The sequence below is a fragment of the Lathamus discolor genome, chromosome 3 (genome assembly GCF_037157495.1).
Source record: "Lathamus discolor isolate bLatDis1 chromosome 3, bLatDis1.hap1, whole genome shotgun sequence".
In the NCBI taxonomy this organism is placed as follows: Eukaryota; Metazoa; Chordata; class Aves; order Psittaciformes; family Psittacidae; genus Lathamus; species Lathamus discolor.
The window spans coordinates 61,986,672-62,010,895 of NC_088886.1; the positions used below are offsets into that span (position 1 = coordinate 61,986,672).

Here is a 24,224-nt window from a genome sequence, read left to right on the forward strand (position 1 = left end):
GCGACCCTTCGTGATTGGGAGGCACTTCTTGAAGTCCCGCCCATCAGGCCACGCTCATTGGGCAGAGGCGCCGCGGCACTCGCAAAGGCACAATACTATTGGTCACGCCGCCTGTCAGTCTCCGGGGTTAGGGGCTTATGTGCCGGTTGGCAGCCTCTCCCCGGAATGGGGAAAGGCCTGTTTTAGGGGTGCTTCTGCAATGTCTGACTAAGGCTGGGGCACGGCATCGCCTCTAGGCTCGCTGTGAAGCGCTGCTCTGACCAGACTAGATCAGTTCTGCTCTAGGCTTTCCACTGGTTTTCTGGTTTAGCTACTTCTGCATGTGGTGCTAGGCTCAGGATGCGGTCTCCCGCATCAGGCAGCGTGACGGGCATCCCCAATGGGTGAGGTCCTTCTGCGGCCTCCCGGCGACGCTGGCAGGAGCTATCTGGCATCAAGATGGCGGCGGCCGCGGAGAAAACGGCCCTGGGGCGGTGCTGGTTCTGGCTGCTGGTGGGGCTGCAGGCGGTGAGAGGCCGTTCCGCTCTATTCGTGCTTGGGGCCTGAGTGCGCCCGTGGCTTCCAGACAGAGACAGGGTGTAACGGGGGGTGGCGCGGGCGTGAGACGTGTCCCGTAGCGGAAGGCGGAGGCAGCGGGCCTTGCCCTGCCCAGCCCAGCCCATCCCTGAGGCATCGTCTTGTGCTTCGTCTGCCTCCTGCCTCCGTGGCCGCTCCTTGTGTTCTGTTTGGCAGCGGTTGTGCTCTGCTGCTGCTTCTTCCCTTCTGCTCTCCCTCCTTAGTACTCCTCCAGACGGCGAAAGCCGCATTTTGAAGCCTGAACCCTCGCCTCGGTCCCGGTTTGCTCTGTTAGCTTGGGAAACGGCGAGAGGTGTAGGTGCTGCAGCGACTCGCAGCATAAATCTACAGGCTTCCTCACCCGTTTTTGATGGGATTTGTGTGTTGGCATAAATTCCATGAACTGGGTTCTCTTTAGCAATAAAGATAAGAATAGGTTTGGAAAGTGAAAGGTGGGGTTTGGTTTCTACCTGAAGGTTGTCCTGTGCAGGCTGTCCCTTGATGTTTCCCTGACAGATAGCCCTATTTTAGGGCACCCGATGCCCTTAAAGTTCTGACCCACCTCAGCTCCAGAGGCATGAGGTTATATGAGACACCAGTGAACAAGAATTAAGGTGCAGCTTTGGCAGTGTTTGGCATCCTCATTAGATTTTTCTATACTACTGTGGTGGTGTTAAATTCCTTATGGCCAGTATCCCTCAGAAAGGCTAAATAACAGATTATTCCAGTAAGATAGGGTCCCATTTTTTGTTTATAGAAACAAAGAATTCTATACTTAAAGAATTATAGAAATTACTTTAGCAATGTCCTGTAGGAAGAGGAAAAATAGCATTTTCTGTATATTATACATCTCTGCTCATGCTTTAATTGAGGCATCTGATATATTTTATGCCCATTCCTAACCCATTACGTTTCCTATCTGTCACATCAGATGTTTTTCCTTTGGCAGTGTGTTGGCCACTTCAGGGGAGGAAATGGGGCTTGTCTCTAACTTAACTCGAGTATGCTGTAAATATTAAATGATGGGTGAATGTGAAGAGAAGTCTGATTTGCTGAAGGACGAACTTAGTTTTTCTTCTGTGTTTTTTCTGTTTGGTCCAGCACAGCTCTTCCATTGGTCTGGTCCTGTTTGCTTGTATTGTCTTACTCTTTTCTGAGCACAGATTTGCCTGCTGATTGTTTTGTTACCAGTTTAGATGTGGGTTTTGTCCAAGGTCTTTCAAACAGACTGAGAACCATCTCAGGGGAAACTGTCTCCTTTCCCCCCTTTCTTAATTTCTTCTCTCACATCTCCCAACTCCACCCAAGCGTACAGATGGAAGGAAAGGGTTTAAGCCAAATCCTTTTGTAGGGGAATGGGAAAACAAAACCCAAATATCACTTAAGTGCTGGGATAGTTGGTAAAATTGTTTTTGCTGCTCAGAAAATTAACCAGTGTTTTATATGTAATTGAGTTACCTATTTTAATGTATTACTGGTAAATCAGAATTGCAGGGTTTTATCTACACTTCCATTTTTAGTACACAATTTTCCTGTAACATTAATGCAAACATGAAATTAAAATCCTGCTTGGATTCCTTGTTGAGCAGTTTGTTACATTTCATGACTCCCTAGTTGTGCTTTTTCTACTTATTTTCCAAGTGTGTTTTTGGTGATATGAAATTTGCTCTAATTGCTTTGAATGAGCAGACTTTAGAGAGTTGTAGCCATGTGCATTTCAGCTATTTCATTATCTTTGGGTTTTCCTTAATTTGGAGCTAGCAGTAGGAAAACAATAGAGTTGTCAGAAGTGTATGTAAATGAATTCTGGCAGGTTTGATACCTTGAAATACATGTATAATGAGTTTCTAGAATTCACTATTAGTCAAAGGCCATTCTTCAAAGTAAGTTGTTTTGTACTTACGAGTAGGCCATTAGGTGTTGTTGTAGAAGAGTCACAGAAGAACTTTGTTCTTCCTAATTATTGAAGCATTTTAAACCTTCCTTTTCTAAACAACTAATTTAATACTAAAGTATAACATTGTATTGATTTTCAGATAAGCGCCTATGGAGCACAGTTGTCATCAGAAGCTTGCAGAGAGCTGGGCTTCTCCAGTAACTTGCTCTGCAGTTCTTGCAACCTTCTTGGACAGTTCAATCTGAATCAGTTGGATCCATTCTGCAGGCAGTGCTGCCAAGAAGAAGCTCAGTTGGAAACTAGAAAGGTAGGTTTTGGAACAAATCCTTTGTGGGATAATTTAACACATTTTGTTACGTCTATGAAGCTTTTCATTTTAAAAATATATGACAATCTGGATTATAATCTCAGGAGGAGTCTAGATTTGCAGACTTGCCATACTGCTCTAACATAACATCACTGTATGAATAGGGAAGTCTTTGGTTCTGTAACAGCCCCTCTCTAATATGAAGCGGCTCATGGGAGCTATGTCCAGCTTCTTTAGATTGAAAGATATATGGGATTTGAAGAGGGAAAAAAAAAAAAAAAGACCATAGACTGGTGTTCTTGATCACGGCTATTGCTTGATCATTGACCCTAGTGTAATGGCCAGGGTAATTCAGTTCAGTCCCAAGGAACAAAGCCGTATGTCAGCTTCTGAAGTGACACAAGCATGACAGAAGCAGGAGTGCTCAACTCCATTCTGCAGTGGTGAGAACAGCTAGGCTCTAACAGCTAGAAATACTGGGAATGATCTTGCTCCGAGCCCGTGCTGTGTTTCAGTCAGTCAGGCTAATGCAAAACCTTTCCTTTATCTGTAGTAAATAAATATCTATCTGGCTTAAGGTAGATCAAGAAAGAAGTTTTACAGAACTCTTGAAAAGAATACATGCTTTCAAATATGTTGTAATTTAAGATTATTCCAGAATACTTTGAAGACCAGTCAATTATCAGGAGAGATTTCAGGAAGAAGAGGTGCTGAAATGCGTAATGGCTAAGAGGTAGTTAAATAATTGACAACATGAAATGAATGAGGAAATCTAACAGGTTTCTCCCATCAATTAATTCAACATAATATTTAATGAAGTCTGCCCATAATTTTGAACATAATCACTGATTAGTGTTAGATGAAATATATTAAATATCAAGAAGCAAGTGTTTGAGACTTGCAGGGAATTAGTAATCAGTGCATTAATATTAAGAGACTATTAAGGTAAGAGGAAGACTGTAAACTGTGCTGTTTCATATATTCACAAAAGAATGCTTGCAGTAATATTTCAGCACAGTCTTTATGGGATTTGGTGTTTGACTTTTCCTTCGCTAGATACATGAATCTTGGAAAGGAAAGTTGGTCTCTGGAAAATGCTCCAGTATATATGTATGTATGTATGTACATATGTATACGTATACATACATGCAAAAGCTGAAAAGTTTCAGAATAAAATCTAATGAAATGTAATAAAGGGAATTAAAAACCAGGGAAGGGTCTCCAGCTGTGCTGTGGCTGTGCACCACAACTGGTGACAGTTCTGGTGGCAGCAGCAAGGCTTCTTGTCCTCATGTGAGGAGTGGATGCTTTTATTTGTTCAGGTGATATTCTTACAGTTTTACCTCAGTGTGCATAAGATGTAGCACAAGACTTTGTGGAGCAGGATAATTTCTGTTGTCATTTGTTGGGAAAATAAACTAGAGGAGTTGTGTTGCATTTCTGTCATGTAACCTGAAGGGAAAATCTTTTTCAATTTATCAGTAATTCACTCAAGGGTATAACTTAGTTTGTACTGTAAACATTATATTCATGAAAGTTGGATCAAACAACAGAATCTAAATCAAAAGATACTGACACTGATGATCCTCAATCAGAACAAGGTTTCATTGTGTGGGTGATCACACTTTTTGTTTAAGACTAATCAAATGCCATTTTGTGGCATATTTTTAGTCTGAGAACTTTTCTGTTTTAGTCATGCTGAATGCAGTAGAACAAATAGTATAGGGCAGGATGGGGTCTCAAGGTTGTTTGATAAATCCTTTCACAATGAACCAGAATTTGTTGTATATTCATAAGAACCTAGAGATTGTATAAGTTTGGCGATTTTTAGTCTCTTTGTGTTGGCCTACCCAGTTACATTTTCTGCTTGCGCTTTTCAGTAAATATGAGCAATCTGCTGCTATAGCACAGTTCCATGTAGATCTTGATCACTACTTTATCTGCTCTTATTTCTGTGACATTTTTGAGGACATTTAATACAAATTACACTTGAGATTAGAAGCCAGCAACGTTAAGTATCAGCTTTAGTTCTAGGACTGATTGTGGTACTGTTTTCATGCATTTTCACATCTTGGCTTGAATGCAAGCTTTCCATACTGTGTGTGTGAGTAGAAATAGTGGACTGTTCTAACATGATGGTTGTATAGTTGAGTGCTAAATTATAGCATCATTTCTAGTTTTCTTTTGAACGCTGCTTCAGAAGGGATTTGCTGATTGGGGTTGTGTCCTGAACCCAGGTTTTGGTTATTTGAACTTGTACTGAGTAACTTCCCTTGAAGACTACCCAGTAGAAAACTGGTGTTCAGAGAAATGACCACAAATACTATCTTACCAGACTGTATTCAGAATCCTCACATTTGGGATTGACTCGTGTTTTAACATCATGCTGGTTGTAGGTTGTCTGCAGTTGAGCTTAAGATTTTACTCTTGCGTAAAAATTACCAACATAATTTATAGTAGCTTCTTGCTAAAGTAGTATTCTCATGCTATGCATGCAGAATAGAAAAACTGAATGCTGTCTTTTGCTATATTTTTCCCTTTCCCTAGGGTTGGGGTTTTTTTCAGGTTACCATAGAAATCTTATTGCTAATGAAAATGTGATAGTTGAGAATGAATCGATGTTAAACGTCTTAAAAGTTGGTTGTTAGGGGTTGGGTTTTTTCCTACCTTCTTGAGGAATTTTTTTAGTCTTCCTTTTAAAACCTGTATTTAGTTCATAAACCTTAGATGTTGCTGAGATCCAGAGCAGTGGTGCTGTGGGTTTTGCTAATGCTGTGACTACGTGCTGGAACATCCTCAGAGTACAGGGATCTTTTTTCTGTCTTTCTGAGCCACGATTCCAGTGGACCTAGCTTGTTCCTCATGCGTGTAGGTATTTGTTCCCATCATGTGACACAGCATGTTGGTAGTCTGTGCTACAGGAAGACTTGCTAACTATTAGAATTCCAGGACAGTCTTCAGGATTGTAAATTAATTCTCATTGTATGTGGAAAGTGTTAGAAATAGAAAAAGCAAGAGTTATAGCTTATAGCAAGTCATGCTATAAACTGAGTTTGAAATGAGAATTTAAAGTATCATTTCTACTTTTCACAGATGAACTGTGAAATACGCCCAGTCCTAAAAATGCTTTATGCCATAGCATCAGTGCAACCTCAAATGAGATGTTTACAGATTTCAACTGTTTCACACCCTTGACAGATGTCTATTAATCCTCATCTTGTTATTGGTCCAGTGTTCTGTGAATTGATATTGTGGAAAATAGCTGTGAGGTGCTCTTGTTACCAAGATTTGTCTTGCTCTAAACTTCTGCTGACGCCAGGCCAGTGAACATTTCAATTGCTTCAGAATTGTAGTGTGGGCAAAATGGAAGAATAATTTTGGTTATTTGCTCCTCTTCTAGAGATTTTGTATTCACTTTCAGACTAATTCGGAAGCTGGCTTAAACAGTATTGCTTCAGACAGCTGCAAGTTTTAAGCCTAAGTCTGTCAGATGCAGAGTACTGCTGGTGTGTAAAATGTAGAAGGATGAAATGGAGGTGAAGCTAACTGTGCATGAAATTGTAGTAGCAGGAGAGATTGTCCATATTTTGCAGTAGCTGAAAATAGCTGCACTCCATCTGCAGCTTTACTTATGCTGCATGATCATTTCAGACACTGCTATAAGCATATTCCATTAATTGTATATTGTAATCTTAGATTTATCGCAACAATATATGTGTATCAAAATGCAAATTGATTTTAAGAATTAACTCTGTAGTGAAATTTGCAAAACATTAAATGGCACAGTTGCAGTGTGCAGGATTGCTACGACCCTTAAAGGTCATCAATATTTGTAAACGGAGCTTCAAAATACATTTTGCTCACTAAGATGTGTTAAACTTCAGCATTTTATGTTTCTGTTGTCAAGTATTTGTCATGTTCTAATGTTGGGGTCTTTGGTGAACTAGATAATGGGACATTAGGTGTAAGCAAAAGATGGCCAGGAAATTTGAGCCATAAAAATGGATGATTTAGATGACACATTGTCATGGGTAACATCATATGTGTCTATCGTACACTATTTCTAAATGGTTTTGTTAGAGTCATAAACTAACGTGATGATACAGAAGTCTCTATACATACTTTTAAAGTTCCATAGGGATGGGCAGTAACTGCTGCACAATACAAATTAAAGCAAGAACATTTAAGGTCCTGAAATTTTTAGCAACTTTCTTGTGCACACACTCAAGGTTGTCAAAATCTGGGAAGCTGTCAAAGCATTGTTTAATAATGTATTGGAATACCTGGGCTCTGCACTGCTCAGATAATGAGAACTTTAGGATTATCTTTCAGCAAACTTGTACTAGATGTGAGAATATAAATAACTGGAATATTTCAGAAACCTGAAATGGATTCTTGTGCTGCAAGAGGAGAGGCTTCCAACTTAATGTTCTTCCTGCAGCAGTAAATATAAAAGCTTCCTTTCATTTCAATATGAAAGTATTGTGAAATACTCACTTGAAATAAATGTGGGCAGCTTCAACTTTGGCTATCACTGCTTTGCATTCAGATCCCAATTCTACATCTTACCAAAACCTACAATGATTGTCAGTATTTGGCTGCTGTTTGAAAGTTAATGCAGGTCTATGGACATAGCTCCACTAGCTGTAGACAAACAGAACGGATGAGATATAGAAAACAGTGGTATTTAGTGACCTTTAAATATTATGCTTTCTCAACATTTTGAAAAATGCTGAAAACGGAGAACAAACTGGCGAGAAAATCCTAAGAATGCATCCTAAAACACTTTGGGGGGAAAAGTCAAAGCACAGCAGAAGAGCTTGTCCTACAATTTTACTATGGATTTCCACTGTTAGGTAAGCATGTCTTCATTAATAGACATGTGGCAGCTGGGCATAGGTTGCAGACTTATTCGCTAGTTGTTATACTGGAACTGGTGCTATACTTAAGCAGGTACTTTGCCTTATCTGCAGGAAGATCAGACCCTGTTTTCACTGCATCAACCTAAGATCCTTTTCCTTGCAAGTCGTCAATATTTGAAATTGTGGGAAGCCACTTCAGGACATGAATGATGCAGCCTGTTTCTACACTGCAAAACCATAGACCTTCTAGTCTGTTGAAAATGAAGCCTGGGCTCTGACCCTTTCTTCCACAGCAGATACCTGTTTCTGCATAGTATCACACAACTTACCAGAGGGTTTTGTGGGTGAAAAATACAGAGGTGAGGGACGATACACCAAAGAAAAGAGAATTATACCTACCTAGCCCATATAAAAGTAGCTGCTAATGTTCAGCTTGGCCTATTCTGAAGATGACTCAAGTTCACTGACAGGTAAAAAATATACCTATACAAATTCAGTTTTCTGTAGAGTACCTTATTTGTTACTCACAGCAAAACAGTCACTCAGGCCTTAAAACATTACAGGGTAGAAGATGAGCATGTATGCAGAAACTGTTCCTCAGAATGAGTTTTAATCCTAATGGATAATACTTATATTCTCTATGATGTAGTTTTACTGTAACTTAAAAGCAGTAATTTGTGTGGAATTAGTGTTAGACCCCTCCTGGAAATGAACTGAATATTTAGTGTAGTATTACTAATAAACGGGTCACTGCAGTTATGCCTGTGTGCTACTTTTAATAATAAAATATGGCAAGCTCTCCTAAAACCCTACAGAACTTTTCAGTGTCCTCTTAGGAACTGCAAGGACGAATAAGGTGACATTCTTGTTCAGGCTTTTTAAAACTCTAAATAGTTTACAAAACTCACAACAGTTCCTGCAACCAGAATAACTTGACATGCTTTTTATGCTTTAGGCTGCTCTTGTGTGACCCAATTTAGTTTCATTTTTCAGTTGTGGGGTGTTTTTTTTATCTTTCCATTTTACTAATCAAAGTGCTACACTCAGAAATTCCTGTTGGCTGCTTGCTTGTTCTGCCAGAGGCTTCTCATATGAATAGAGCCAATGAAGCAGTCTCATATCTTGGTTTTTAATTCGATGGATAAAAATAGATGACTGCTTAGAATTCATTGATATCTCAGTGGTGTAATGTCAGTGTAAGTCATACCAAGACTTGAATGAATTAATTAGAATTATTGTAGCTATTTCTCAAAAAGACCCCAAACCAAAACCATCTTTTTCTGCCTTTTGATGTGTTCTATAAAATCCTTTGTCTGCTCTGTAAAAATCAAATCGTGCTTTTGCCCAGCTGTACTCCCGATTTCTAACGTGCCACATAAAGTGGTTCATGTTCGTTGTTTTTACCAAGTGTGACTTTTAAAAATAGCGTAATTCAGCGCCAGCATATTTTAAGAATCAGAACTCTCTACAGCTAATATGTCAAATGATCACACTTCAAATTTGCTTTTAACTAAAAAGTGTCTGATAAAGTTCACAGTAGAATAATGTTATGGGGACTATTAAGTATAAATATATAAATATTAATATAAAAATGTGCTAAAGTGCATTTCCTTCTCAAGAACTTTATCAGGTACGCTCTTTCCCTTCCTTCTTACATGCTGTTATCAGCAGTTAAATTGAATGTTGACAAACAGTAGTCTTAGATAAGGAAGGTGCAGCTTGCTAGTCACCTCTTAAGACAGAGATTTACCATCTTTTGTTTGGATCAGATTCATCAATGGTTCATCTCTGTCAGATAAACTTAAGATAAAATACATTATCTGCCCTATAGTAGGGCAAGCCTTTCTTATGGAAGACCTCTTTCTAGCCTTATCTGTGAAAAAGAAAAGGCTAGGGAAATTATAAATATGAATTTGCTAAATGTGAGTTAAAGGTGTTGATGTGCATCTGTGCTGGGGAGTGGAATAGGTTTAGCTGTTTAAGTCTGACCTCCTTCATCTGGTTAAAACACTGGCATTTGACTCTACGCTTGTTGAAACAACTTCCAAAAGTATAAAATCTCCACATTACTTAAATATCCAAGGTCAAACAAATAGTTGATGACTTCTGTTGTTACCGTTTTCTTTGCAACTCTTCTGTTTTCTTCTTTAATAAAAGCACATACTCTTGAGAATAAGAGAGATACCCACAGTTTCTACATGTAGAGGTAAGTAGATGGTTAGATAGCAGTTAATTTGGACAATATATTCCAAAATGGGAACTTACATTGCCTGTACTTTTTAGCTTACATAATTCTGTTCACTAAGTCCCAAGTGAGAGCCTTTACATAGGAGCCCTTTTTCTGCCACCCTTCTCTATTCTGTTCTGTCCTCCACTTCCAGTCAAACTGGGCATTGACAGCACCTAATCTCTGCTGCAACTGCAAAGATTTGAAGTTGGTTGCTCAGCTTCTGCATTTTCTCTCTTGCCCTTGTGCCAGGTCTCTTGCTCACATGAGCCTACATCAAATGATTTCAGAGAGCAAAGTTAACAAAAAACAGTTTGCCAGGAGGGGAAGTTGTTGGATTTAAAGAGCAAAGATGTTTATATAATACTGCAAGGAGGAGATAATGTTTGAGATAAAAAATAAAACACTTGGATGGATGACACATTTTCTGTATACTGAAGACTGTACATAACCTAGTTGTGTACTACTATGACATACAGAATAAAGAAGTTGAATCTCCTCCTCAAAGCAGAGCTCAAAGATCCGAGGATCTCCAAGGATACAGATTCCACAACCTTTCTTAGTAAATTATTTCAGTTTTTAAACATCCTTATTGTGTTCCCTCCTCCCCCCCCCCCCCCCCCCCATTATATTCAGTTGGAATTTTCTTCCCTGCAAACAAATGAGAGCTCTGATTCTGCTTCAGCTTTGTTCACAGGAATTTGCCTGTAATACATAGCACTAACCACAGGAATAGCAGTATTTCACATAACTGTTTTTTGACTGTTTGACTGTTTCCAAACTCTTATTTAGAATTAGGCATCTCCCTTCACAGGATAATGAGCTGTGAAAGGGAGTAGGTTCTTTGTTCCTAAACTTACTGATGACATCAGTTGTGAATGGTATGTGTGTGTGTAGCAATGATTTACTGGCTTTCCACATGACAGAGCGGTAATTCATAATGTTCCCGGCAGTGAGGCTTTCTGACTGCTCTGTGTTAACCCACAGATTCTTGCTCATTTTCTATTTCCAGGGAAGGGGAAGACCAGAGTCATTCTGAAGACTTGTAATTGTCCATACAAACACCCTGCACTCTCTCTCTCTCTCCTTGCATTTATCTGTGTATTCCTTTATTGTAACTAATCCAGCTTTCTATTGAAAGTAACAAACAAACTGATAGTCATAGGAGTTTAGGAAACAGCAGAAGAGATTTGCACCAAAATCTCTTTACCTTGTGACTTCATTTCTCAGAAGAACAAATACCAGTTATTAACTTGCTTTGCTTCATGGTTGGGTGGAACACATTAAAAATGAGATTGCATGGCTTTCAAGCAAGGGATCAGACACCCTATTTGAAAACAATACCAGTTTGCACATACCAAGGTACTCTGGCTGAGAAGAAGAGTATCATCTGTATTTTTCCTGACTTCCCTTTGAAGTAAAATAACAGCATGAGTTGATAGGGGATGAGGAGGCCTCTTTGGGACATCTGTTTATATAGGAGTATGAAATCAAAATTGTGATGAATTTCGTAAAACCAATTATCGTTTGCATTGGGAAGAGATTAGTTGTTGGTAAATATTTAGTGGAGGATTGTCCTGTACCTGAGGCAAGAGTCAATTCCAGTTTTATCAACAGTCATAAATTGCTTTGTACTGCATGTTCTCAGAGCCTAACTTTAGTTTTTAAACGGTTTGGTATTAGGAGAGGAAAATATGCAGTATCGGAGAAAATCCAGATACCACAAGATAGCTATTTACCATTGCATGGTTTTACCTTAACAGCCTCTTCCATGGCATGTTTGAAGACATGATGGTGCTAGAATTTCACTCAGCTAATCACAGACAGGGGTACAAATCCAGTTTGAATGACACTTTTTAACCTGTGTAGGGTCTGGCTTAGTATTTAAAAGAAACTGGTATGCAAAGTATAGGTGCTGTAGACGTAAAATGAGGTATAATTCATTGTATTCTACAAAACCTTTTTGGTCACGTTGACCTAACATAATTTTATTATGATCAAGGAACAATCTCTGCTTGGGACCATTTTTTTTTTTTCAGTTCAGTTTGATCTGAATTCCTGTTTGGTTGTAAATACTAACAGTTACATAGCAGGAACATAATCTTCCTTCTGGAGTTTTCACCATGAGTAACTGTGATAACAATACTGTGTCTATTTAGAAATAAACTTTGTCTTGCATAAATTACTTCCATTCCTGTCCTAATAACAGGTTAAATACTTTCTTTCACCTAAGTTCAGGTTCATTGTTTTCAATTGCTGGAACAGTTATTTTTACAATACACATCTTTATCTAACACTACTCTTAGGTAAATGGTGGTTTATTCTGTTACCATTACCACTTCATCACTAAAGGAGCCATGACTGATAGTATGGTTTTCCTCCTCTCAGTTGTGAACAGCCATCTTCATTCCATCAGTGTGAACTCCTACAAGATGTTCAGGTGCTCACAGTAAACTTTGGATTGAACTTTTTAACTTGAGTTGATGCTTTGTAAAAGATGAGGGATTTTGTCACCACAGCCTTAGAAAACATGCCATTAGAATGTTATAAACAAAGCTAAGTTATTTTTATAGATGTAGACATGAATCAGCCTGCCCATCATAACAGCACTTGTTTGGCACGTTAGAGTGGACTAGTGGACTAGTAATAGTTTAGAGTCTTTATTTCATTGCTTGTATTACTAAGCTTGCTTCCATCAGCACTACAACAAGTGAAGCATTATCTTAAAATGAACTTCAGAGTTAAGCATTCTGTAATGAACTGACCAGACATGTCTGTGTGCCTCCACACTGAGTGATATGTGTCATCCTTAGGAACACTTGAAACACAGTAAATGCCTTCACAAGGAACTTCAGAGGACATCTGCTCTGGACACGATGAGATGGTAGTAGCACGAGATATTAACAAGTCTGCTTTTGTTGTGGCCTAACTGATGCAAATAAACCTGTGTTTCTTGCAAAAGACACCTTTGTTTAGAGTTATAAATGAAGCCAATTGATTTTTCCGGGGAGTTTGGGGGTTGTTTTTTTTTCTTGTCTGGCCATCTAGAGAGCAGCTGTTTGTGCCAGCATGAATCTGACCTTCTTTGTACCAGCACAGTTGGACTTCAATTACGGCAGAGTCATAAGCTCAAAATATAGACATCAAGAAATGAGCTGTTTTCTTTGATAAACTTCACTTCTATCAGATATTGGCTGGGAGTTACAAACTGGATGTAGTTTGCAATTACAAGATGTCTTAGCATGTTTTAGATTACCAGAGTGATCTTGTTCCATAGAAATCCTTGTTTGAAAGGAAGAGATAAACTATAAAGAATTATTTGCAGTAATGAGAATTGAAACAAATGCTCGGTTTACCCCCTCCTAGATTGGGGTGTACTTAGTTCTTTAGTTGTTTAATTATTTATACTAACTGGATGGAAAAATGCAGGTAACTGTCAGTAGCAGAGAACCAGTATAAATGCTCAATGTGTGAGTGTGTGTGAGCTATTATCTAAATCTATCCCGGATTGCTGATATAATCGTTGATGAATGTTTGTTAAAGAATAATGAATAGAGACAAGGTAATTGAAATTTGTAATCTCCCTATTCCACGTTTTCCCTATCTCTGTCATTTTTTCTCATGTTTTACTTCCAGAGGCACTTTAATTATGGCAAGCAAGTATCTGAGCTGCTTATTAGTGCCTTTTTTAATTAAAATCTTTCTTTGGGTGGTGTAAAAAAGCTTTAAAAGAAATGCTGTATTCTTGATCTTTTGCGTATTGTTTCATCATAGCAGTCCTGGGGTTGAACAGTCCAATCCTGGTTTTTAACTTAAATCTACTATTTAGTTGAAAATGTAAATGCAATGAAGCAAATTGCGAGATGCTGTCCTGGACAGGCAATGCAATGCAGTGCAATGTTTTTTGTCCTGTTTCCTGTGGAAGCAATGATTTCTGATGAATTCATGTCAGGAAATAAGTTATTTTTCAAATAACTGCGAATTATTGGCGGGTTTTTATGTTCTGATTCATAGTATTTAGGCAAATAATGAGTTGTACTGGTATTCAGAAGATTTGTATTTTGAAGTGAAGGGGTATTCCTGGCTGCCCATAATGCCCACATAGAGTTAATTTGTCTTTGAGATTGCTGTGGTATTGTCTGTGGTTTGCTTTCATGACTCACCTCTCCTGTTTCATGAGGGTTAGTATGCATTAAATTTCACAGCGAAAGCTTCTTTTTCATTACATGTATTCACGGTTCATATTTTAAGTGAAACGTGAATTTACTTCATTGCAGTCAGGTTGTATTTTTTCTATGTCCCAGCTTGTATTTGTTATGCAAACACTGAGAATGAAAGCAGAGGTCTTCAGTGCGTATAGAAGGTAATGAATTGAATTACAAATTTTTACCTGAAGCTTCTTCTGTCAGCTATACTACAAACGGTGCATTTTCAGGGTCAGAAGGATGTGACTTGGTACGCAGTATTGACAACTAGGTGTAATATTACGATGCCTAACTTCACAGTATCTTGCACAGCTGACAGAAGTAACTGACGTGTATGTACAAGCATCAAGGTTAGCCCAGCTAAGGCCTAGTAATGTGATCTCTTTCTGCAATCACAGCTAACCACAATAAACTACTAATAGCCCAAATGAGAAGCCTAAAGTCACTGCCTTATCTTTATTATAGACAGTATTTCACTGTCCAAGGTAGGTTTAAAACAGAAACTGAAGTTTCACTTAATGAGATTTTCTTAGCATCTTTGGGGAGGAAAAAATAAAGTTTTCCTATTACTAGCCCATAATTCCCATTGTAACATCTCTGATTGCATTATTTTTTTAATGAAGGTTTGTTTCCAGCAACTGCATATCTCAAATTAACTTCTTTTTCCTGGTTTTACGTATTTAACACAACAAAAGAAAATTATCACGTATCTTGAATGAACAGTCGCTTGTTGCATAAGTCAGAGACAATTCAATTTAGGATCCTACTTACTACCATCAACACAATAGTGTATTGTCTCCTCAAAGAGAAACAATTCAACAGATAAAACATATCACAAGTAATTTAGATTATTTTTTTTCTGTCCTTAACAGCTTCTTGTTTTTTATTACAGCTTTATGCAGGAGCTGTCCTAGAGGTATGTGGATGAAAACTGGGAAGGTTCCCCCAAGTCCAGGGTAAGTAAAGCCACTAATGTTCTTTCAAATGTGAAATACTGTCACAGCTGAATGACAAAATGTGCTTTTAAGTACTACTACAAGTAGTCATAAATTTCATATATCAGGAAAGTTGCATTGACCTGAGACTCATGGAACTGGTCTCAAGTAATTGATAGATGAAATCATATTGTGCACTATGGAATTACTTTCTTTTCACAGCTCCTGCAGTATAATTGTTTTGTCAGTGGATAATGACAGTCAATTAAAGTGAATGGAAGACAGTAGTGAAAGGAAAATCAGAACCATCAGTGTGTGGTGGGAGGAAGCTGCAGGGGAAAAAAACATCTGTGAGAAGTTTAAAATGCAATTTTCTTATGAATGGAGGAAGAGCTTAGATGATAGCTGTACTTCGGCTTCTTTAATGAAGATTCTAATGCTGTACTTTGGCCATAGAGAAGAAAGACTAACCTAGCTTTAGACATAAAATTGCACAAACAGCATTATCTCCATCCTACTACAGCCAGTATTAATACCTCCCTGCTTGAAGGCCGACTGACAAGTAAAAGAAGGACTTTAAGGCAGATTACAACTCAGGGAAGTTCACAGATCATAGAATGGTTTGGGTTGGAAAGAAGGTCAAGATCATCTAGTTCCAACACCCCTGCCACTAGGCCGTCTCCTGCCACCTCTACCCACACACAGTTAATTGACTGCAAGGCCAGGGCAAAGCTATTTTCTCTTTCCCAGTTCAAGGGTGTGAGGAGATTAACTTTGCTAGCACAGGAGTCCACATGATAATCAGTAACGCCTCAATAACACTATTGTTTTATTTGAGTTCATTTTGGGTGCAAAATGGTCTAGTTTGTCATATGGTCAATCCTTTGTGGCTTTTTATGCACAAATTGTGACATTCTGCACAAATTTATTTTTCTAGTATTTTTTTTTACTTTCCAGCTGTTTGTGTCTAATAATTCAGGGCCAAATGAAACAAATTACTCTTTTATTTCCTTGAGTTATGCAAAGTAATACTCTGTTTGCTTTCTGCTCATTGAAAGTAACTCAGAACAGCTATGTATAGATAATATTAGATGTACTTTACTCTTCCTTTTCTGTATTGCTATTAGATCACTGCAGTTACTTTATATACATGTAGTCTTTCTTATTTGTGAGTTCTAAAAATCAGTTGTTTATGCTGCATTGAGTTGCACAAAGAACCGTGCTACTATGTGATCAGATGTCTTTTGAAAGCTCGTAATAACTCACGTGCTTCCTGTTGCTAATTCCATGTGTGAAACATTTCAATGCATCACAAAAAGACTCTCAGTATAGCTCTCTCAATATAGATCATCCTTTATACCAGTTTTGAAACATTCCTCCTTATTCCTGACTTACTCCTTTCTGCTGTTGCTCTTGAAACACTAACAATTCTTTGCCCTGATCACATAATGGGCAATTTTAGTGTAATGCTGAGGGACAGTCACCTTCATCAGACAAGTACCGTGTTGCTTTTCAGTGCATAATCAGCATTTTAAATGAGACTGACCTATAATATGAAGCTGTGTATCTGTTCACAGCATCAAGAGGTTAGAAGAAGCTAAAGGGTTCTGTTTACTCAAAAAATAGCATAAACTGGAGAAGGGTATGTCCAGTGTAAAAAGGATGAATCCCCATGGGCATACACAGACCTTGTAAGTGTTACAGCAATGGAGTAAATGTAAACTAAAAGCACAGATTTTTAAACACCAGAAAGATCAGAAGTTTGATTAAGTGGACTTTTCTGTTACTGGCAGATGCTTAATCACATTAGATTCTTATTCAAAGACATGCTGTGGCTTATCAGGAGAAAAAATTGTGCAGTAAAGATTTATTGTGGACCTTGTGCTGAAGATGTGACTAGTTCAGACTTGTGCTTTTCTGCCATTAAAATCTGAAACTGATAAAATAGAGACAGGGTTTTGTTAATCTCCTCCAGGCCTTTCTGATTTGAGGCCATTATAATCCTTCCGTTGCATGTAGAGACAGACAAGCTTAAGAACACTTATGTGCATAGTTGTTTGAAAAGTAATGTGAGATTTTACTGCCATTGTATATTGGCTCTCAAGTATTAAGAGATTAATTTTTTCTCAGCATAGCTTTGTATATTTTCAGTTACAGATCAAGCTGGAGATCTTTGCCTCTAAAAGAGGAATCTAAGTAATGTGAATATTCCTGAATGTAGGTATCCCTGGTAGGCTGGATCATGCCCTTAATCTGTAACAGTAGGTAGTCAGCTCTGTTTACAAAGAAGTTAGGCCTAGCATATAGATCTGCAGCTCTGCATGGAGAGATGTCGTATCATGTCCACTTAGGGTCAGGAAGTTTTTTTCCTGGTGTATCCTACTGTGTCTCAGAGAGAACAGCGCAGTGTGTGCACGTGCGCAGGCTTGCCCTGTGTTTGGGCCCAAGTGATGCTTACATACCTTAGTCATCTGCACTAAGGACTCCAGGCTTTAATTACAACAGACTTGTTTTCACAGACTTTCCCAAAACAGAGATGTCATATGTATCAAATCAAAGGGACATTATAAGAATATCAGTGAATTTCTCTATTCTGCTGTGTTCAAGGGCAGAGGATGCTCTTGGGTCTTCAAAAGCACTGTTTGGTACTACCTTTCTTTGCAAAACAGTTTTGGTGCTGGTCAGGCTTTAAAATACCCACGTACACCTCATCCTTTTCTCTGACCTTTTAGTTGCAGTTGATTGCAGGGCAATCAAGTGTACTCTGTACACTCACCTCAGGATGGCCTTCAAACAGAATGCATATGCTTTGGTATTGCACATGCTATGTAAGAGCACAGGGGGAAGTGATTTCCTTAACATCATGTGAAAGGACAGTTGCAGAGCTGGCAGTAGAACAGCTCTGACTTCTAGTCTGGTGTTTAATTCACTGTAATACAGTGGCACAGCACCAAGCTCAGACTTCGTCTTACAGAAGTCAAAGTGGAAAATGCCTTCCCCACTCACCCATGAGCTAGATAAATGCTATGAGTAACCCAGGAGTTAGAGAAATGCTTGTTTCTCTGCTGTGTGTAATTCCTACAGCTGCTACAGGGAGAGGAAAATGAAGAGAGAGCTCAGATTTTAGCATTAAACATCAAACTACTCAATAACAGGTACAAAAGGGAAGCCATTGGGGCAGTGCCGAAGGTGAAGCATGTGCACCCCATCCAATGATAAGCAACCAGCCACATGTCCCAAAATGCACACTGTAGCTACATCTGACTTCCTAAGCCAATCAGTTTCATTCAATTTAGGACATGATTTTCTGCAAAGGAAAAAAAAGCCCATACTGTTTGATGGGCTAATCTGTACTTTTAAAGCATGTCAGCATGTTAGTTTCTCACTTCAGCTGCCAAAGGTCAGGATATACAAATGAAGTTATTTGTACAGTGAGAGTTTATCTTTGTTGCATTGCAAATTCAGGTGACTAATGCAGGAAGTGGCTATGATCAGCATTGGAAATAAATATGCCATTAACAGAGATGGATTTTATTCCAGCTGTCTAAAACTGCAGGGAAAATGTTGTGTAATGCTTCAGCTTTCCGAAGATTTGGATGTGTGACATTGATATAAGTGTGTAATAGCTACTTTTAAAGTGACAAAATGCAATACTGCTGCCTTCCACCTCATTCTGTCCCCATTTCATGTGAGCTTGTTAAAGTCCAACACTGAAGCCAGAGAACAGCCACACATGTCCACATGAGCCTTCATCTGTCACTCAAGTAACAAATCCTCACACCACTTACAAGCTGTAACTCGAGGTAACCCCCAAAGGCTATTCTTTAATACAATTAAATTCCACAGTTCAGATTTGCCTCTGAAACTTTATCCATTTCACTACGCTCTCTTGCCATTTAAGTTCTGCAATTCAAGTTAGCCACTGTACTGACTACTTCTTACAACCTCCTTTTCATATAGAGCCCTAGAGGCTGAGTGCAGCTTTAGATTGAAATTGAAAAGGAAAATGTGGAAAAATTCCCCATGAAACAGTTCAACGTGCTGTGGACTTTAAAAAAAAATAAGGAATATCTTCAGTTTTTGTGTACTTTTCCACTGTTGGTGACAGCCGAGACAGCTAACAGGTCACAAGGACATGGGAAACACTGAAAATTATGTCTCTGAGTCTGAATTGAACTGCATTATGTGAGCAAGAACTGGTTACTTAGTGCTATTTGAAACTTAGCCAAATACAGCTTACAGGATGACATTAATATATAGATCTGTAGGAGGAATGGAAACAGGCCCTGTTTTCTTCAGGGGTTAGGTGTATCTGGCAGCTCATGGGCCATTGGTATTTTTTGACTGGTTTATACTGTGTCGTGGTTGGTGCAGCCAGCAGCAGATATGATTTTGATCTGTCCTGGGACCACAGTGGGAGAGAGGAGAAAACAAATGCCACTCAGTATATACATAATGAGAACGTGTTAGGTAACTCTACAGTGATATAAAATAAAGATAGGTGTAAAGGTGCCAGGGGACAGGCTGACCATTACTGAGGAAAGCACTACACGTTGTGAGACAGTATGAAACATTAGTCCTGAGTTACACTCATCTCCATGCACCAGCTGGATATACTGCAGTTTGTGAGAGTCACTGTTGTCTAACCTTGAATAAGCAGTTTTAACAGGCAGGTGGCACCTCTGGAAGAGTCAGTCTGTACTGACAAGGATGTCGTATCCCCCATCCCTGGGGATGCGACAGGAACATCCCGAGTCTGCCTAATGTCACAGATACTAAAGGCAGCCTTTAGTATAACCTGAATGTAAAAAAGGAGGAATGAAGGCTGTAATTTTCTACACAAATTATAAATACTTGTGGAATTCAGACATTCATCAGGCTAAAATATCTGGAAGTAGGGGATTATGCTTGCACTTTGTCCTGGAATAATTCATACCATCTAAGTTAACATTAAAACAAGGCCTGGGTTGTGCTGTTAAGTATTATTCAGCAGCAGCCCATCTCAGACCTGAACTCTCCACGTAGCTACATGACAGAGTCCATCTTAAAGAGGATTGTCTTTAGGAGAGGCAAGAGGAGATAGCAGCTTCTTGTTTTCTTGCTGTTTTCAACTTGTAACCTCAGAGATCTCCGCAGGATAAGACTGTCTTGTTCGCAAGAATGACACCTCTACCCCCAGTTCCCTCTGTGCTCCTTTCACCTGCAGTGCTGCAGCTTGTGTGAGTGTGCTGATGGGATGTGTGTCATATTCAGCCTCCCTCACAAAGCTTCTCTTCAGCCTGATTTTGGTCACTCTAACAAACACTTTTCATCACATTTGCATATCACGGCAGCATATAGGTCAGTCTAACTGCAGTCTGGCAGTGGTACCTGCAGGTAAACTGTTTTACACAGTTGCATTAGCAGATACAAAACTTGTTTGGGATACTAGCAAAACGAGGGCATGCCTTAGGTGTGATAGGTTGAATATTATTTTGTGAGGATTTTAAGAATTTTAACATTAAAGTATCTTCTAAAACATCATTCCAAAAGAAATTATTCAGGGAATACTGCCTTGAATGTAATTCTACTTTATGCAAGTGAAGAAGAGCTTGATCATTTTTCTTTCTTTTCTTCCAACCATAGCTTTTGTCAGGAGTGATAAGCCAAAACTCTTCAGGGGACTGCAAATCAAGGTGAGTAGTAACCCAGCTTTTTCATTTGGGTTGTTAGGAAGAATTAAGCTTGATAGAGACAGTCCTGCTGTGGATTGTTCCTTACCTGCTGATCAAGCAATCCCTTAGCAGAGGACATATATGGGCATTGCCAGTATAAATCTTTACAAGTTCCTGCTGCTGATACTAACTGGTTTATTGTTCAGTAACTGCTTGGTACCAATCTGTGGTGGTGTTTGTTTCTTTTTAATCCAAGGGAAAAAAAATGGTACCCATTGGCAAAAGAATGTGAGGAGCACCTGCATTCTGTCCTTACTCTCTAGATATTTTGGATTTGTTAAAGCTTATTCTGACATAGTTTCCTTTCTTCCCATTCTGTTTCCCCTCATTTTCTGGTGGAGCTGGAGCTGCCATTTCCATACAATGAGCGATTCTTAGATTTCTCTCCTCCCCCTCAGAATTTCCTTGCTGTGTTCTTATGATGCTGTTTTTTCTTTATAGTCTTCAAACATCCAGCTTTATAGAAATGCATATGCTGAATGGTGTTTATTATAGCCTGCATATATGCAAAGCTGCATAAGATGCACTGCCTTAAGCTGAAACAATCCTTTGGTTTCAAGATCTGGTGTAAAACTTCACCTTCCTCTTAAAATCCTGTGTGAACTTCCTGCATGCTTCACACATACACAGCTTTATTCTCACCTCTTGAGCTCCCATCTCTATTCACCAAATGGCACCATCTGGAATCACTTCATAGCTGTGCATGGCTGCAATAAGTGATTTGTCTTCTGAGCAGCAGATTCCATCTCAGACAGATTTCCTCTGTCTCATGCATTCATGTCTCTGTCCTCCACTTTCTTTCTCTCCTTCTGCATGTCTGACTGTTTCACTTTTATTTTAAGCTTTGTAGCTGTATTGAACACCAAAGCAGTCTCGAGTGCAGTTGGTGTAGAGCACTGCCAGAAAAAAATGAGTGCAAATGGATCTGTATGTATTGCACAAGACTTCTGGAAAATGGATTAGAGATGCTACCAGCTTGGTCAAGTAAAATCAACTAGGTTCTAGGTTAGCTCAGCAGGGAAAGGTACAATAGTCCTGGGGAAAAGCTTTCCATAAACTTAAATGGTTAGAGTCTTCTGATACTGTGAAGTTTTTATTTGCATCACAGAGTTTGTGACTTGGTGAGTCTTCAGAAGCATTAAAGTATTATGTTCCCAGCAAAGCCTAGTAGGCACAGATACAATGCAGCAGGAAAGAATGGGATTACATTAGAAACTGATAGAAGTAACTTGGAGCTGTGAAAGTGACCAGAAATTTCTAAAAAGCTATAAAGGCCACTGATTATATGAGAAAAATAATTCTGGTGCTTGATTCAGAAATCCAGCTTCAGTAACTTAAACCAGCTGAAGTAGAAAACCATCTTTCAAAGCTAGGCTTATGGCATTGCCCCCCCACATGTGCATTAGCTTGTGCAGTGGGCCAAGGACAAGAAGTAGATGTTACTCAAACATACACACACACCCCCTTGACATCCTCTCACCCCTTCATTTGACTTATTCCTCCACTTTCCTCTCTCTGACATGAAATGCAAGTGAAAAGTCTAAACTGAAGATGTTTTCTGCCTGTTTTACATAAGGCAAATAACTGTTCTGGGTCTCAGACACTTTACTGCCCTTATGTGTTTTAATTGCTTGTGAAGTGAGGCCTCTTTGTCTCTTATGGTTCCTTTTCTCCCACTCTCATTCCTTGGGACTAGGCAAGAAAGCCATAGCTGCAAACACTGGCCAGCTGCTGCTAGTGAAGTGTACAGATTTCAGCATCTTCCCATCTTTAAAGCCTCTGTCTGGTGCCTCCCCTTCTACTGTTTTTTCCTTTGCATATACACATGCACACCAGCTCTAGCTTTGAACATCTACCTTCTCCTTTGAACCTGCACAGTAGGTGAAAAAATACTGGAGGAGAGAAGGAGAAAACAAGGTAAAAGACTCATCTCCTAAGCTTAACTTCCTAATTTGATTCTTACAGATCTGTTTTCCTCCAGAAAAGTAGAATCCGTTGTTGTTAAACCCTAGGAAGGAAATGCATAAAATCAGAACAAAAGAGGGGGCACTGGCATACTCGCATTTTTTGTCAGGAGCAACCAAGCTTGTTTGTTTGGGTTTATTGAAGATGTCTAAGCTTTAAAAAGCCAAAGCTGAGGTTGATTTGGTAGCACAAAGTGTATTGCCAACATTTACCCAGAATACTTTGATGTGATTTAGGGCTCTGTTCTTAAGTGTTCATGATGTCACTCTTTGGACTTGTTGCTATTCTTGCTTTGAGCTATTTTTACTTAATTTAAATCAGTCTGGGGGGGGAGTGTTAATCCAGCCCAAGGTAACTGACTCTCATTTCTTCCCTTGTAGTATGTGCGTGGTTCTGACCCTGTACTGAAGCTGCTCGATGACAGTGGGAACATTGCAGAAGAACTGAGCATCCTCAAGTGGAATACAGATAGCGTGGAAGAATTTCTAAGTGAAAAATTAGAGCGTCTGTAAATCACTGCTTTCAGTCCCCTTCCCTTTTCCTGCCTTGTCATGGTAATCGTCTCAGATGAAATGTGCTACCATTGAAAACACATTCCAGCTTTATATTCACTTTAAAATATCTGTTGAGCTGTGCTAAACATCTTGTAATTAAGAGGGGAGGCTTCAGCACCCATCTAACAAGTTGACAAACATAATAGCTTGTCTTCATGTATTTCAGCTCTTAATGCATTTATCAGGAGCAAAATGCTTTGTTTCAAAGTTAATTATGCAATTATCAGTTTGTTATAATTGGACCTGTTCTTCCAAATGCTTTTAAAACTGAAGAGTCTCAAATAACTGAAATGATTACCATGCTTTTTGTCTGCTGCTGTTTGTAAGAAAGTCAGAACCAAATGCCATGTACTATCTTCCAAAGAAACTTGACTGCTAATCCCCTCTTCTTCTTTGAACTGTCCTCTCTCTAGAAGCACTGTTTACAGCGAGTATCTAGTTCAGAGGGTTTGTAGCTTATGGAGGAACTCATGTTCTCATACTGTGAAACACTTAGTAAGTACACTTTAGTGAAGACTACATAGAAAACCTCTGAGGTGTATGGAAGTCCGATGTCAGGTGTGCTTTACATGAAGTGTTTTGCTTCAGAAAACATGAGGTGTAAGTCTTAAATACCTTTTCTTCTAACTTCTACAAGTTTATTGGAAGTCTGTTTATGAAATGAATTTATAAACTGTCCTTTTAAAATGTGTATTTTTCTTTCTCAGTTGAAATTTAGGTGAACATGGAATATAAACAGTTCTATACAGCAATTAGTCAAATCCATTATGACTTGTCTGTTTTTTTAATCTGTGTAGGGTGAATAAATATGATAAGCAAGAATGTGGGGTTTGCTTTGTGAAGTCGAATTATCAGATGAGTCTTCCCTTTAACTACTCCATGCATCTCAGTTTTGGGCTGGATGGGTGTTACACTGTGACCTGAAGTTTTTCTCTTTGTGTATAATTTTATACTTCAGAAATGTTCTCTACAATTTACAGATTTTATTCCCAGCTTTTGAGAA

General features: G+C 39.0%; 1 protein-coding gene across 1 annotated transcript; it reads left to right on the forward strand.

Annotated features, from left to right (window-relative positions):
• The first annotated feature begins 159 nt into the window (after positions 1 to 159).
• SELENOF (selenoprotein F) lies at positions 160 to 24,043 on the forward strand. Its single transcript, XM_065675574.1, has 5 exons — positions 160 to 507; positions 2,592 to 2,759; positions 14,946 to 15,009; positions 20,614 to 20,663; positions 23,048 to 24,043. Exons 1-5 carry the CDS (start codon positions 439 to 441, stop codon positions 23,177 to 23,179), a joined length of 483 nt encoding a protein of 160 aa, XP_065531646.1. The 5' UTR covers positions 160 to 438; the 3' UTR covers positions 23,180 to 24,043.
• Positions 24,044 to 24,224: the final 181 nt, after the last annotated feature.